The 17,822-nt window shown below is 39.0% G+C and overlaps 1 protein-coding gene across 1 annotated transcript in view; it reads right to left on the bottom strand.

Annotated features, from left to right (window-relative positions):
- CEP85L (centrosomal protein 85 like) overlaps positions 1 to 17,822 on the bottom strand; it is a 106,066-nt gene that overhangs the window by 82,445 nt on the left and 5,799 nt on the right. The window contains exon 2 of the mRNA XM_039731574.1: positions 7,347 to 7,508. Coding sequence (XP_039587508.1) covers positions 7,347 to 7,508 — 162 coding nt within the window. The remainder of the gene's footprint in view (positions 1 to 7,346; positions 7,509 to 17,822) is intronic.

The raw sequence follows: 17,822 nt of genomic DNA, 5'->3' as shown, positions 1-17,822 counted from the left end.
GCTAATTTATGTTTATGTCGTTCATAAATGTAATTAATTCTATCCAAACATATATGTTACTGCTTTTTCAGTTTCAAGGATTAAGCTCCGGGAAGAACAGCGGCACAGAGAACAGGGAACAGAAGAGGGTGCAATTCCTGAACATCACAGGAATTCTGGAAACTAACCAAGAAGAAACTAACATAAAATTAGAAAGGTTACTGCAGTGTTTTCCGGTTTTCATTGTTATTACAAAAAACTTAGAAAGAACTGCAAAGAGGACTGGTGTCAGAGACATTTTTCTGCATTAGAAGGAACTGAACACTGCCTTTTTTCCTGCCAATCATCCTTCTGCCTTCAAGGACAGACTTCATTTTATTCCTACACAAACACCTAAGCTGCCTTCTGGTTTTTTTCTGATCTTGCTGCTTAACAGACATTTTAAAAACAATACACCCATACACAAAAAACATTGTTTAGATGTATACAACCAACATTTCCTACTTGGGATGCCTCACAAGTGTTTTTTCTGGAGAAAAAGCTTGAGTATTCACAAAGCTATGTGTTGTGTAAGTTGCATTTACTTATATAAGCCGAATAAGGCATAATCTTTTTAACCTATTGTACAGGACAACTATACTAGAACATGCTCCAGGGGCAAAGAAGTGACCTCTGTGTAGCTGACAACACTTCTACAATGCTGACTTTCATGACTGCCGCTGACACAAACAGAGTCATTGTCATAGCAAAATCTTATCTGTCAGCCCTCTAAGAGGAAGGAAAAAACCTCAAGAGATTTCTTTCACCATGTTTTGCATTGGGAAAAACCCACACCAGTTTTCTTTCTAAATGTGATGGGGTAAGAAGCATTTAAGATGGTAGAAAGTTAAAAAAAAAAGGCATAATAATAATAGCTTTTAAAACAAGCCAATCACAATTCTCAAAGGAATTTAACATATCAGAAGCAACAAACTTGCTCATATTCTGCCTGAAAAAGACCAGGCAGCTGTTAACAACTACCGCCCAAGTGAGGTTACTGCATACAAATGCCCCATGAGCAGACAGTCAAGCATTCTTGAGGCTTTGCCCCTGCCCCCTCCATTACCAGTCCCCACTATTCAAACTGTTTCATTCTACCCAAACCTGGTCTAACAGATCAGACTTGTCATTTGTTGCGTATTTCTCACTTCCTCTTACAGACCCCTAATTCCCCTAACGTGAAGAAAGTCAGAGATTAAGGAAGTGAGATGGAGTAACCATGCTTTGTGCACAAGTGGTCTGTGCACATTGTTCTTCCTCACTGCTGCTTTTATGCTGCCAAAACTGATGTCAAAACTCTATCTGACTTATCACAGAAACACAAGCAAAGCCCTGAAAAAGGCTTTCTGTAACAGTGAGCTTTTATGTTCTACTTCAAAGGGCACTTTTACAGAAATTACTTATTATCAGCACACTGAAATCATGGCTAAAACAAAGGATGACATTAAATACATTAACTGGACTTCGCGCTAAGAAGAAAGTTTAATCTGTGCATACACTATAGCAGAAACAGGTCTGCTGAATAAAAAATAAGAAAGAGCAGTATAAGCCCTCCAGAAATGGACAGTCTTGTAAAACTGTTAAAAACCAGAGATTTAAGAACTTTTCTATGGGGGATACAAATAATCTGCTTTGTCAAGCCCCAAGCTAGAACTCCAGGCAGTGGCAATGGGTTTTTTCTGGCTACAAGGAACTTGTGGCCTATATCCCAAATGCCTATAGTCCATCACTAAGTGCACTATTCTGTCTATAGTGGAAAGGATTAAAAATGAGTCCTGTGATTTCTTCAGATAAGGCTGAAAAGGCTACTTGAATATATACATTAAATACTAACTAGCTACAGAATGTTTTCAGTGTTCACAGAAAAACAGTCTAAGGCTGCAACTGTTCCTCTCTGTGGCTTTTCTGAAACTGATCTGACTCCTGCTCCCCTTCATGAGATCCTGAACTACAGAACTGCTGAACAGAGGCCAGAGAGTCTTCTTTGACACTACAGTAGCAAGGAAAAGTGAAAAGTCCTCTGTGAAATCCCCCAGCAAAGACGCGTAATGATTGGCATGCCCAGGTCTCATGATATTAACCTAAGTACACATGAGAGAACTGTATGATGCTCCTTGTTTTTCTCATCAGAATACCAGATACCCACCACACTCTAAAAATACAGATTACAGGCCATTAAAAACATCTACCTGATATTTCACCTGAGCATGATACAAATGACCTGGAATAAGAGGCAGAAATTGCCATGTTGAGCTGGGAGAGAAGTAATTTCCTTCACAGCAGCCCCCATGGTGCTTCTTTTGGGAACATAGCACTGTCTCTGCTTTTGCTGAGAAGCACTTACACGGCACCACGGCCTCTGCCACCCCAGTGAGGGGTGCACAAGAGGCTGGGAGAGGACACAGCTGGGACAGCTGACCTGAAATACCAAACAGATTCCATACCATATAATGTCATGCTCAGCAATGTAACTAAGGGGCAGGTTTCTTCCAAAGTATTTGTTGCTCAGAGACTGGCTGGGCATCGGTCTCCTCGCGGTGCATTTACATCACAATGTTCACTCACTTTTTCATTCATTATTAAACTGTCTTTATCTCAAACCTGAAGTTTGGGAGTTTTTCCCCTTGTTTTTTTTTCCCTTCTGATCCTCTCCCCATCTCACCATTAAAACATTCTGGTACAACTCAGTGACATAGCTCCAAAATACATCATATGCCAGAAATAACTTTTTGCACAGTAACCAAGAATGCCACTAAATTCTAAGTAAGCAGAACTTATTCTCACCGGGTTATTTCCAATCAGAAAAACAGAAATTATTTTTCTAAGAAACAACTACTGATGTTAGCTGAAGGCAAAATGCACCAAGTTCACTGTGCAGAACACTTCCCACTAGCCGGAGAAAGGTTCTGCTGGTATTTTTGATGTGAGGAAAACTGAGCATACTGTGTGAGCTTGTTCCTATGGAGAAACTGTCACAAAAGAAGGCAAAATATGAAGTTAAATCAGCAGCTATTTCTCTCTGCAGAACATTCATGTATGAAACTAGTAGGTGCCTTTAGTTTAGTTCAAGCCAGTTTCAAATTCAGAGTACACAAGTTCACATGGAGCATGTCACTGTTACATGAAGTCATTTCTCCATCTTATTTTAGAGGAAAATTATTAGCATAATTTTTTCCTATTTGTTAAATCCTGGGAATAGGCTACTAGAATCTCAAATAACCTTTATTTTTTTTTTTAATCCTGAACCCTCCCAAGAAAATAAACAGCCAAACTCTGAGCATTAATCTCTATATTCTCATCAGCTACACAGACACTTTATTCTAGCAAGCATGGCAATACCACTTACAAGGACTAGAGACCAATACAGGCTTAAGTGCAGTGCACATTTCTGATGGTCAGGGTAGATAATATCCAAGTAACACAATAACTGTGACTCACAGAGGGCTGGACACTGCTTCATAACGTGAGACTTGGCAAGCAGAAAGGAAGGAAACAAGGAAAAATGCCTCAAACACAATTATTTTCTACCCTCCAAATAATCAAGCTACTTCACCAAACATATGCCAGTACTTGCCAGGATCCAAGGGCATAGAGATTAACCTCAACTCAGTTAAAATCAGGAACTTTTCTGAAAATCCATCATCTTCTAAAATCACAGAACACAGCAGAGAGTGAGCACGGCCAGCTATCAAGATCTAGGATCCTTGTGTTATTGCACTTTTGTGATAACAAACTGATAGCACAATCTACATATTTCACCTATGCATTGTCAATCCTGTTATCTTTAGCAGCAGAAGAAAACCCCCCTCAAGATACTTAATAATTAAATTTTGCCTCCTGAAATTCACTTCTGTCTTTCACTATATTTATTAACTTTCCTTTTTCTCCCTAATGAAAAAAAAGAAAAAAAAAGAAAAAAGAAAGCACTAGAATACCATACATGGGACCTGCCAGAAGAAAGAGTGCTTGAAAGAGGAAAACTAAGTAATATTGATTCTTGTTTTCCATGATCCTTGGCATATAAAGAAGTGCTACAATTCAATTGAAGTAATTAGGATTTTTTAAATCCTTAAAAAGATAATATATTCCCTTAAAAATGACAGACAATGATAGACTTCTGGATCTCATAACATCAAAACAAGTTCCTATTCTATCAGCTAAGAATTCCAGAGAAGTTGTTGGAGGGTTATTAGAAAAGGGGGTTTATTAAACTGGCAGAACATCAACTCCTAAAAACATAGTAACTCTGACTCTCCGCATCCAATCTCTTTCTTCCAGGAAAGCAACGTTCTATGAATTTTCACACTATTAGTTTGCAACCAGAAATATTAAATTACATTAACTGCATGTAACAATAAGCGAGAAAGATCTGGGGACTTTCCACAGAACAACAATCTTATCTGATGAAGGAAAATGTTCTGGTCTGCAAGAATCATGGGCCCTGTATCTTACGTTAATATGTAGTTCTTGTCAGTCCTGTTCTAAAAGGCTAAACTCAGAATGTGCACAAGAGTTCTGCTGAGGTTTAGAGACCATTTAATCTCTGCCAAGTCCCTGATTCTCTAATTAGGTAAACCAAACAAAAAAAGCCTCAAAAACACTTCAGATATAAACTTCATATTTCTTCTGTAAGTGCTACTGAAAGAATGGTTATACACAGGTATTTTAACAACAGTTGTTAAAAATGAAGTGCAAAAGCTCATGTGAATCCAGAACAGGACACAAACTGACAGGAAACATAAAAAACCCCAAACACATCAACTGTAGTTTTAACAGATATAACTGTAGTTTAAACAGATATAAAAAGCCTTTTTGTCTTTAAATTTACAGCACTCTCAATTTAAAGTGTCAGATCTACCCAAACCACAACATCCTCATATTTATGGTTTATAAATTTCTGTCCTCAGCTCCCACAGTGCACATCAACATCATGAAATTTCAACTCCATTGCCTATTTAATTTCCTAATTTTCCTACCTATGCACAACATTATATACAATCAACTGAATACATTTTAACATTAGAGGTTTCTTTCTCCTGCCTTTGTCAAAACCCGTCTCCCCTCCAAATCACACAGGTTTGAGCCAAACACAAGAGGTACTTGTCTTTTTTTTAAACCCTGCATTTTCAAAGAGCATGAATGTTCCTGAAATAAATACGAATAAGAAGATTAATTTGAAAGAACATGTAAGATGTTATGAAAAATCCTATTAAAAATATATTTTAAATGCACCTGCAGTCCATTCCCTGCAAAAGTGTATTTATTATCAACTATATATCTGTACAAACAAACTCAGGTGCAGCCTTCAGAATTAAAGGAGATGTTGATGTTAATGTTAATTCTCTAATTAAGTTTCTTATTTTTAGTGGGTGTAGCAGAAAATAAATAGCAAAGCCACAATTCATTATCTGAGCATTGTTAAAAACTGTAATAATCTGCCAACTTGTGAAAAAAATTCCCCTCTGAAAAATCCCCAAGAGCTTCTTCCCAAGCACCACAACGAGAGCAGATGGCCAGCATCAAGACTGCAATTACCAGTCTGGCCTGACAGTTCCACAGATGACAATGATACTCTTTGCTTTTTGTGGATGTGTGCAGGGGGCAGCTTGAGAGATGCAGACAACTAGGTATCATAGGCATCAACCCCTTCCACTAAAAATATACATACACAATCAATTGCCAGGCCTGTCATATGACTCCTCCATTAATCTTCATTTTACCATTAGGTTTCCCTCCTTTCTTCTTTAACACTTTCTTCTCTGCTACTTAAAAGTTTTTTTCAAACAAGTTGGTGGGAAATGTGTAACATTAAGGATGCAGTAGAACTGACCATTGTAAAGCACTGCCAAAGACAAACATCATGAACTATCTCTTGTTGCAACCTTTCCCCTCTTTATTTTAGTCTCCCCCACCCAGCCCTGAACAGATTATTCTCTTGCCTACAGAGGAGAACAGACCATCTGATGAGGAGCTGCTGTTTCATTTCCTCTCCTTCATCCCACCCCTCAAATGGGGAAGCCCTCCAAAGGGGGGAGGGGAAGGCATGGTTTTAATTCAAATGCTGCATCTTAAAATACTATTGTGCAGCATTTGGCTGGGAGTGATTAAAGCTATATATAAATACACACCATGAGAGTACTTCATCCCCGCTACGTCTCTGGGAAAAAAAAAAATACCAAAAAACTTCTGCAAGACTAACCATTTACTATTTCAGTTTTACACCCAAGAATTTGAATATCTGAGCAAAACTTTTATTTTGCCAAAGCCAACAACTGTTTACAAATGAAAAGAAGCAGAAAACAACTTATGAGCTGACAGATGCAACAGAAAGAGGGTGGAAAGGATTTTCTCCTGTGCAAAAGAGGCCTGACAGACTTCACTGAGGCATTTGGACCTCTCCTCAGGAATGCTCAGCCCTCCACAGAGCCTTCTGTCTTACACCGATTCAGCATTCCTTACTTCATTTCAACTAACTCTTCCTGTTCTTCCTCATTCCAGCTACCCCTTTTGCAATATTTATCAGGCATAGAAAGCTGCTGGAGAAAATAATATCACAGTCCTGCTGAGTCCTGCTGTCATTCATTATCTGTCTCGAAAATCTTACTGGGAAATAAATCAATGCAAGAAGGAAACCTCAAGTCTCACTACATCTCTCTCATTCCGGCTTAATTCCAGTGACAGGTTGCATAGGGAGGGTGACAATGTTATGGAAACACTGCCACTGCAGAGGCTATACCCCTCCCTGGTAAGATCACCTTTGACTAATCATGATTTAATCCAAACTAAGTTCTGACAATCTTTAGACACTGTTGATTCTTCTCAAAGATCCTTAACTACGTGTCAAATGCCATGCAATAAAATGTGAATTCCTTCCCACCAGAAGAGGAGATGAGAAGAGACAACACGCTTTCCTCAAGATGAGCAAACCTCCTTTGCTGACACACACTGTGTGACACACAATGAATACCAGAAAGCACTGTCCTTTCATCAACTCCCTCAAAAGTTTCTGCTTTTCCCCCACTTGTTTATCAAGTGCTGTAGTACAGGACATTATTCCTCTGAGAAATCTGGCACTTCTTGCAACTGCAATTATCAAAACATGTAACACAAGCACCCTCTTTGTGGCAGAGACGCAAGTTAATGCACACAACTCATGCAGAACTAAATTAATCAACCCTTACCAAAACAATTACTTGGCTCCAGCAAGGAAAAAACTGCATGTGCTCAACAGCTTTGGAAAAGTATGATTAGCTTGTGAAAAATATCTTTAAAACGTTTTGGATTGTTTCTCTCTCAGAAACATACAAAACTTAGCAGTGTTAACTCACCTTCCACGCTGTCAGAACAGGAGGTACCAATCCCAGTGTCCCCGCTGTCAGAAGCTATGCTGTGTCTTCTCACAGGATTGTTTTGATGGCTTGATGAAATCGCTGAGGACTGCCACAGGGATTCAGTACCAGGTAACCATCCCACGGAGGAATAATCCGAGCCTACGAAAGAGAAAGCCAGAAGTCTGTCACTGGAGATACAATATAAAAATCAGCAACAAAATACCTGTCAAAATGAAAACTGGATCCTATGTTTCATAGATAAAACTTGAGCCAGAATGTGCATGTGTCTTAGAGGGTTGTTTCTTTGTTAAGTAAAATCCTTTTGCTAGATGAAAGCTTACCCAAAATTCCAACATGTGTATTTTTACTATTTAAAACTTTTCTTGTACCCTTTAACAAGATATTTATCATATGATTCCTATCCTAGAACTGATTCTCGATTCACAGCAGAATTTTGCATCGCAAGCTTTCAAACACAAAGCAATTAATTAATTTTAGGACAGAAACCAGTTGAACATTTGGCCACTGAGATACAGTCCTTTTCTACTGTACATAAACCACATGACCAAGGTGATAAAGCCAGCAATGAAATCGCCAACACTGATATCTAAAGTAATTTCTTATGTAGCTGCACATAAACTGCCTTTGTGAGACATGTATCCATCTAGTGGTGTGTTTCATTTTGGTTGTTTTTTTCATTTAAATAATCGCTAAAATATTACATTTTAAAACACAATTCAGAGTAGCAACTAGTTCCTCTGTTCAAGGAGTTTTTGAAGTAGGCCACATATTCTCACAGCCAGAGCCTCAAGGGAAAATTTATCACAGAGTACAGTCCCAGAAGATTATTACAATTTCCAATAGCCAGTATCTAAATCTGAGCATTGTTTAAAGGCAGAATACTGATCACCACTCACATTTGTACTCTGAACCAGCACAGGCACCTAAACCATAGAAAAAAGCATGGCTGCTCTTAATTTATATATAATCAACATACACCCCCTCTAGCACTTAGCTTTGTATAGCACTTTCAGCAGGAAATGATTCATGAAGAAGTATCAGCTCACATATAACGTCTCTTATGCTACATGACGTTATTTTTAGATCATTTAAACACTTTCAACAGTGTCCATCTGAAGTCGTAACAGCCATTTGCCTCTGCAATGACATCTGCTATTTCCAGCTGTACTTGTTTTCCAGTAAATTAAATAGTTCAGAAAACAATGCAAAAATTAAATTTGTAGGTATATATACAACCCCACCTCCACAAACATGAATATATACATGGTTCCCATGCAATAGCCAAATCACTAGACCTAGAGACCTGGAGCGGTAACAGCTGGTTGCCAAGCCAGCTGAAAATTGAGGAACACCCTAAACTCCTTATGGCATGTGCTATTGAACTGTAACATGACATCTAAAACAGTCTTTTTTGTAGATAGATTCTTGAAGACCTTAAATATGCCTGTCCATCTCATTTGCCTCAACTTAATTCCCTGTTGAGATTACTGCCTCTTCTTCCCTTTAGCACATTTGCCTACCTTTTCTCCCTGTAACTCAAAATCACCCAGTTCGCCCTGCCCTTCATTCTACTTCAGCCATACCTTGTGCAATGTATTTCCTTCTCTTCCTTAAGCTTAGTTTTGACTCTCCAGAAGTCTAACTATTCCAGTAAATATCTTTCAAGTCCAAGGGTGAGGGGGAAGACCAGAGGAGCCAGACATGAACGCACATGCCCATGGCTCACCAGTCACACCCTGTAAAGGGGTCCCAGCCAAAATTCCAAGGGATTTTGAATGAATGAATGAATAAATTCCAGGTGCCATCCTCCATATCACCCTCTCTTGTCTCATCATCTAATGTACTAAAGTGTGATAGTTTTGCATACAGCTAGTGGAAACTGGGACATTTCTTCTTCTCTTTCCATCCAGCACATTTTTCACTAATACTCTGGCTACTTTGGGAACAGTAATTTTACCACACCTCCCTCTGAACAGGGCAACTTTCCAGAAGAATTCCACTTCATCCCTCTCAAGCTGCGTCTAGCTATTCAAGCAAGAGTAAAACTGACTTATGGAATGCCAAGCTAATTAAATCAGAGACAGTTCTGATTTAGGAGACATTTAAAATACATTTATAGAACAGAAATTTAGATGGATTCACCCTTTCTTATGCTGTTTTCCACTATACAACTCTTTGGTGACATTTCAGCTTTTATGGTGTTACACAGGTGTTAAAAGAAATGGACCAGATAATTTGATATGGAGTAGTGGTAGCAATAAGACAGTATTATGTGTCAAACTCTTCAGATCTCTAAGAGAAATGCTCAGCATGTGAAACTACAACCAAACTACAATACACAAACACCCAAAAGGGAGGGCTACTTTTCATTCTGGTGGAACTTTGAGGAATAAAAGCTAAAAATACCACAGAATGAGAGTAACCTAAGAAAGGACTTTCAGAAGTCACATACTCTAACCTTCAGCTAAAAGCAAGATAATTAGATCAGACTACTCAGGGCACCATCCAGCTGAGTCTTGAACACCTCCAAAGACAGATTTAATAGCCTCTCTGGTTCTTCCAGCATTTTACCACCCTCCATTCCAAGAAAGTTTTCCAAACATCTCAAGAGTCTCTCATGTTCCAAACATATTGCTGCAATATACCCCAAAAGATGCAACAAGCCAGTGCAGCTAGACTCAGTTAACAAACAGGGTTAACACACTAGAGGGGGCAGACAGTCATTCCCATCGGGATCTCTGCAGCTACTGTAAAGAGAGAAAGTAACAGGCACCACAAAACACCCTGCTGTAACCTGTTCTCAGTTTTACACCTACACAGAGGCAGCCTGGGGACACACCAAGCCCCAGGTGTGTCCTTCAAGAAATGCTTTCTCTTTGTCCCCTGACATTAAGCACACTCCTTTTTTTTTTTTTTTTTTCTAAAAAGGATAGCTAATGACATAATCCAGGAGTCTGCAGTTTTTAATGCTTCATGGCACATCCACACAATTGTGTTACCTTGCAGACCTAATGGAGATTCTATTTCACAGAAGGCCATTAATGCAAGTGCCTGCATGAGAAAGTGAGTACAATCACCTTTGAAAAGCTGTATCATAAACAGCCAAATACAAGCACCAAGACAGTAGAAATAAACCCAAATATAATATGTTATGGGTTACTTACCTCAACAGTAAGTAACCCATAAAATAGGACCTTACAGACCTCATTAGTCCAAGACATTATTTTAAAATTAATACATTACTTTCTTTATTTGAAACTCACATTTTGAGACAAGTCCTGAGGAATCCCCAGTTGCTATGCAACCCATTCTATGCTCCCCATCTCCTTTTTGGACAGCTCTCAGCAAATGCAGGATCTTTCATACAGCAAACAGCCTGCACTAAAAGAACCAAGTCTGACACAGGAGTCCCCACACTGCTCAGCCAGCACACCTGCCTCACCCTGCTGCTCTGATCTCAAACCTGCCAATCAACAGCCAGCATCCATCTGCCCAAAATACCGAGTGGAGTAAGAAAAGCAAGCAAAAATTTCTAATCAATATTTGTGCTGCTGAACTGTATATTAGCATCTGTCTGTGATCATTCTTTATTGGGTTAGAAAAATCTACCTTTCATAGGATTCATTAGGAGAAAAAAATGTAGTGTCATCCTACCAGGCTCCAATTTCCACCAACATGACAAAATACATATAAGATCACAAAAAAATCTCAAAATAAGCCTTGCTTATACAAACGGTTGAATGTCTCCTTAAATTTGGTCAGTTAAATATACCAACATAGTCCTCTGTTTCCAGCCTAGGCATTTAAAACAGATCCCTTTACAACTAAGTATATAAAGGGCAGGAAGTAGATTATTTTTTAAAAGGGAACAGTTGTTGAAATTTCACTCCACAAAAACATGTAGCTTTTTCTGTGTGTTACAGAATGCTGTCATCTATTGCTGTCAGAAAGACTCACAGTTAATTCTGCATCATTACCATGCCTAATTTCAGCGGCATGCACAGACCCCCTGTGATGTACATATACAAAATAATAACATTAGAGTCTTTACATTTGGTTCCTAAAATACCTCTAACATGCCTGAATGTAAAGATTGTTATTTTAAGCGACAGCTATGATACTGTTACTTTACCTAGACACTGAATGGAAAGCAACAGCAAAAGACTTAACTGGGTTTCACAGCAGATACATCCTGAACTAAGAATACTGATTTTTCTATTCCACACTATGACTGACATGGATTGTGACCAGAAGTGAAACACCCATGACAGCCAGGGCAAATTTATACAGTCAAAGGATTCTGAAGAAGATCTCACTACAGTACTATCAAAACTAACTATGCAAAGCTCATTCTGGTCATCATGGATGTGACCAGGCTGTACAATCATATTTCACGCCAGGATGGCATTGAAGTCTGCCTGAAGCCCTTGCAAGGAAAGAGAGTCAGCATTCAGCCCAAAGACACTGCCACAGTTAATTAGTTTACCCTCACCATCTGTACCTTTACCCAAAACACTGCTAATTATGCACAAAGATCACGACAGTATTTTGAAAGAAGTCACCCCACCTTCAACCCAGTTCTCCCATACCCACTCATATAAACCCCTGAAATTGCTGAACTTATTCCGATTGCACCTTCTACACACTTCCTTCTCAACAAGTTCTTTAAGGTGTAATAGCCTCCCTTTCACTTTCTCTCCTGTACCATAGGGCTGCATAATCACACATCTAGAAAAAGTCTACAAACAAACCCACAAATGGTCTCTCAGTGATACAGCTGATGTATCATAAGAAAAAACTTACTTTGGTTGGGAAATGCTTGTTTACTCATCATACCTGCAAGATCATTACTGCCACAAGATTAAAGAAAATCTCACTCTGGGGTGTGTTTCATGCACAAGCCTTCATGGATAATATTCTTTAACTGCTGGAAAGACAACACAGTAAGAAAAGGCAACGGAAGCGGGGGAACCCAAAATGCGAAAAAGCTTTTCCAAAAGTAGACACAAGAGCAGATGTCACACTTTAATACATTTATACAGGGCTTTTTAAAAAGCTGGGAGTTAGCAATAGAATGGTGAGACAGCAGTTTCCTTCAGTCTAAGGTGAAGTGAATGACAAGGTGTAGCATTCAACCTGGTACTAGGACACAATAAAAAGATCCTGGCACGTCAGTGCTCCTTCCAGACACAGGCAAAAAAACCCTTACTTTGATGAGTAACTGTTTCATAAATTCTTCCAAAAATAGTGTTTAAAAATGGCATCCCAACTCTAACCTCACAGACACATATCTCATAGGTGCACTTCATCTCCATGGTCCTTTTGCAAAACAAACTGCAAGTTTGATTAATATAAATGTCCAAAACAAGCTCCAGGTCTACAATGCAGGCTTTTCTCTTCCAGGGTGAGCAGAATTGGGAATAGAGGTTTCTAATGCTACCAGGGAAGGTGGCCAGATGACAGTTTCAGGACCTTTTTTTTACAAATGTTCTGGAGGTGGTGGAAACTCACAGCTCTACCAGCTGGCCATGAACTAAGATACCAGAAGGTCCCAGTCCCTCCTCTCACATGGATGCAGCTGAGAGTAGGTGGATGATGCAGTTTAATCAAAGTGCAATAAGAAGCAGGGTAAAGTGGGATGAAATGACAGCCTGAACTATTTAATTTCTACATTTCAGTTTCTCAAAAGTACTTTAGAGTGTCAGATAGCTGAAGTATGATTCATCCTAAGGACTCATATCCTTTATTACTGCGCTTTCTTGACAGAGCCTGCAAGCTATTTAACTAAGTTCTCATAGCTTTCCAGTTACAAACAGATTAGAACAATTCTAAGCATGAATAAAGATAAAAAAGTACAGATATAGAGGGAAACAGGAGAAGAAAAATAGAAATGTGAGAGTTTAAACAGGAGAATATTGAGAGAGACCTTTTTATCAACATTTTTACTTATAGAGGCTGATAACACTGTGGTATACAAAGGCTTATGCCTGTCCTCTGTATTACTAATGTGCAAAAGAATTTACCTACTACAGAGAGAGAAAAACATAAAATGGTAGAGGAAAAAAATTAAAGTATAAGAAAGAAACCTTAAGAAGAAAATAGTCAAAATACAATCCTCAAAGTACACATACACCTGACTGACAGTATCAAAACTGCCTTTACAAAAAAAGGCTATGGTCATATTTTAATGAACATAAACTTGTGCTTCAGTTTCCTGTGAGCTAAATTTTAAGCAGATTGTCACCAAATCTCCAGCTTCTTTTGCCTCTCAAATTCCTTAAAAAAGGTTAAATAGTTTTGATTTTTTTTCCCCATAGAAGTGGCTAAAAGTACAATCTCTCATCACAGATAATTACAACTATAAAACATTTGTCTACTACACAAAACAGTATTTCAGAGTGAACCTTTACAAGGTTTGATTTTTATGACTACACAAATGTGCACAGGACTGTACAACAACAAGTTACAAGGTACTCCATGCAGGAAAGTATGCAATTTAAAGGAACAATGGTAACTAAAAATAATAAGTCAATTGGACGGATGAGCTTCTGAGAATCTTGCCATGGCAGTTTAAAGACACAATCAGGCAGCTCACTCTCTATAACCCACCCCCCACCAGAGTCTACAGAAAGTAAGAGGAGAACAGCTCTGTCTTTCCATCAGAGAGTCCAGCTGGCCAGCTTATGCCTCTGGATAAAATGGGTCTGAGCTGGGAATGCTGTTTGACATCAGAGCTAACTGGACCTACTGGTCAGCTGCTACGCAAAGGCTGCTCACGCTGCCCAGACACACTCATCCTGCTTCCCCAGCATAAGCCCTGCCACTCCAGAGCCTACAGCAAGTGGGTCAGGAACAAACTGTCCTCGCTCATGGAAAAGGTTATCTGCTAATTTGACTTTATAAGCTTGCTCAGCCAGAAGTCAGAGAAGAAGCAATGCCAGGGAGGGAGTGGGAACATACAGGTCTGATGTCCAGCAGCAACCAGGCTTATCCGACTGCCAAACTGGACATTGAGGCAGATTCTAAACTGGACCTAGATACGCATAAATCTCTTTATGCCTTCACTGAGGAGGACAAAATCTGTTCAGCCAGCAGAAAGCTGTGTTCAACTGTTGACTAAAAAGATGGCAAAATCCTTAAATTGACACAGGTACGTAATATTGAGCTTTGCCTTCCCTGACTTCTACTCTAGAAAGTATGTAAACCAAACACAAATTCATAACACACTTTATAATTCATACACGACAGCATTTAGCTGTAGTCATTCAGCATCAAACCAGCGATTAAATTCCAGCCTTGACAGGAAAGAAAGAGGTTTGCTGTCATTTCATCACTGACAGGAGCAAGACCAAAAACTCAATCCAATTGTTGATAGCACTCCTGTGAGTTTTCTGCTTCCAGCTAGAACATTTGCATAAAACAGAACTTCAAAATACAAACTGCAGATGTTTCTTATTTCATGTTTGGCACACAGACTACAACTATTACCTCATGCCTGCTATGCTGGCTTGCCTCTTTGTTTTTGGACTCAGTGCACTATTCACCCCATGGAAACACAAAATGATATTTCTAGTTTCCATCCACTTTCATATAGCAACTACAGAGCAGAAGGCTACCTTTCAAACTCGGGAAGTTTATCAATTGCAGTATGAAGAGGGGAACACCTAGGAAAATAAACACATTAAGTTATACTTAAAGTTAATATAAACTTTAAACTGCAAGCCCTCAGGATATGCAGTCAGCTCCTAGGGTCTGTTAAAAAAGCTGTGCACTTGTAGTTGATCAGCTCAATGCTCCTATCAAAAAAATATAATGATCATAGGTTATCATCTGTTTCACCCCTTCTTACAGCTTAGCTTTATTGGTATTCAAAACCAGGTAAGTTGTTCTCCAAGCTGTTTGTCATGCTAACATTTTTCTTACAAAATTACCTTTGTCCTCTCTCTCTCTGTTTAAAGGCTTCATTCAATCTCCTCTGTGCGTGGGGAAAAGTGAAGTAATCCTAACTGCTAAAATGAGTCAAAAAATACTAAATGGTTTTAAGTAGCCCCCACACTTTGCAAAGTGGAACAAATAAGAGTCTAACAGTCTTACTTTAGAAAAGAAAAGTGCATAATTTATCTCCTCTTTGTAGTCAAATATCAGTTCTAAATATATCCTTGACACTAAAATAAATGGAGAAGACAGAGACTCTCCCAAAATAAAATTTCACTGAAATATTTTGCTCAAGTATGAAAAATGAAGGAAAAAATCTTGGCACTGTTAGAAGAGGTCTAATGTGCATTATAAACACAACAGGACCTACTTTAATGTGCAACTATTAGAAAACTGAGCCTTCAGGCTATAGGTTTAGTGCACGCTAACAGAAGTATGCACAGAATAACAGAACTATGTAAGAGAGTTCCCACATTGTTACATTTCAGTGAAAAGGATTAAATTCTCTCTTCATGTAAGACGTGAGGAGATTTTCCTTACAAACTTCCAGTGCCCATGTCACACAGCACAACTTTTCCCCACAATTAGCTTTACAGCTTCCTCTCACACCTATTCAGCGTAAAGAAGGACAATACCCTGGACACTGAGAAGTAGCTAGAAAAAAATAATCCTTTACACAATACGCCAAAAACTCTATTCAGGATACTTTCAGTCAAAATCAGCACTTGTGTTTCTGTTTTCACAACTACAACCATTTTCTATGTCAAGCTTTACATTACAGTAATTCTACCAACCACACAAAAGCCTTTGCTCAATCCATTTGGTAATTTCAGGTGATGAGGAGAACAGAAAGGATTTAAGACTGTAACTATTATCTTTGGTTTTGCTAAGTAGCAAAAGTGATAAAGTTTTGAGCAATGGTATTTCCAATGTCTTTTTGCGCTTTTAGTTAGGTCAATACACTTCATACTTTGTTTTCTTATTACCCACAGAACCACCAGGTCTTTGATCAGTGTTAGCCACTGAACTTTTATACAAAGCACTAATTCTCAACTATAAGAATGCCTCCAGAGGCACTGAGAATTGCCAAAAGGTCTAAATGCTGAAGGTAGGCACTCGGGAGAGAAGACACCATCTTACAATAAAGACAGGCTTGAAAAAAAAAGAAAGGTTAATTTGTTTTGAAACATTCAAAAAAAGTTGCAGCTTTCCACACCATCTGGAAACTATGCTAGGAAAGGAGTAAAACAAACATTAAAAACATAAGGATACCTTATAAGGAATCTCAGATCTGACTCCAGGATCATTCAAGAATGTTTCTTGTCTGAATACCACACCACTGGTCTCTAACGTATCAGAAACCTGAAAGCATCTTTTTTTAAAAAATGCATTTGCTTCAGGTATTTTAAGAAATGAAGAGGCAGTTAAGACCTCTGTTTAACACTACTTGCACTGCCCTTCCTCAGAAAAACTGAGAGTCTCCTACCACCTCTTCATTATGCATTATTCTGGACTTGCTTAAACCTGTGAGTCCACTAATTGGTGGAAGTTACACTGTCCAATGGAATTAATGTCACTTTTTCCTGATCCTCACTTAACCTTCCTTGACCTTCCTGGTAAGTCTGGGGATTAACTATATACTTCCTGATGTCATCTGCAGCAGCAAACACAAGACTGTGCTGGGAGATTTTTCCAATGTCCACCAGCTGATTGAAGAGCTAGTCTATTTGACTCTAAATATCCCACACCTGCCAGACAACAGTATAGATGTTTCCTGCAGATTCCTGTCAATTGTAATCCCTCATTCAGCATTTACCTTCAGTATTTTCCTGGTCCAGCTTCCCCAATTAGTTGTGCAAGTGCTAGAGTAGGTACATGGGAGGCATACACGTGGAGGTACACAGGAAGCTGGGAGCAACTACTCACTAGATTATTTTAGCTACAAAATGAAATCACACCCTGAAATCCACCTGAATACACCCCTTCAGGCAAAAAGAGGAGTTTACCTGCCATGTTTTCCTGTATTTCATAGACTATTACACCTTTAAGAAAAACTAATAAAAAATTCTCAAAACTCAGCCTCTTTTCTTTGTGTTACTGGTTCCTTTTACAGATGGGTCTTTTGAATCTCAAAAAACAGCAGAGATCCCTGGGGAATGAGGAACAGAAAGATGCAGTGTCATTTACAGCACGGCTGGCTGCAGAGAAATAGGTCACTTGAGCGTGGCTGTGCAATCAATAGGATGTTCGCACTCAGGCAACCGAGCCAGATGCTGTGGAGCACAGTGCCCAGGGAAAGCTAGCATCCTCAGGGGCAATTCCACAGGGCTCAGCACTTTCTGTGAATATGAGGCATGATGTGTCAGGACTAACACACTTGTTAGCATATTTACATGAGTTATTCCCTGCTGCAAGTTCTCCTCCTCTTCTCCAGCCATCCACCTCTAGCCCTCTGCAGCTGCCACATTTAGTGCCTCCTCAACCTGCCCAAGACAGCAAGAAACATCATGCAGGAGC

The sequence above is a fragment of the Passer montanus genome, unplaced genomic scaffold (assembly GCF_014805655.1).
Source record: "Passer montanus isolate IOZ18808 unplaced genomic scaffold, ASM1480565v1 scaffold79, whole genome shotgun sequence".
Classification (NCBI taxonomy): domain Eukaryota; kingdom Metazoa; phylum Chordata; class Aves; order Passeriformes; family Passeridae; genus Passer; species Passer montanus.
The sequence above is the reverse complement of the archived record's forward strand: the minus strand, read 5'-3'. Positions and strand labels throughout refer to the sequence as shown.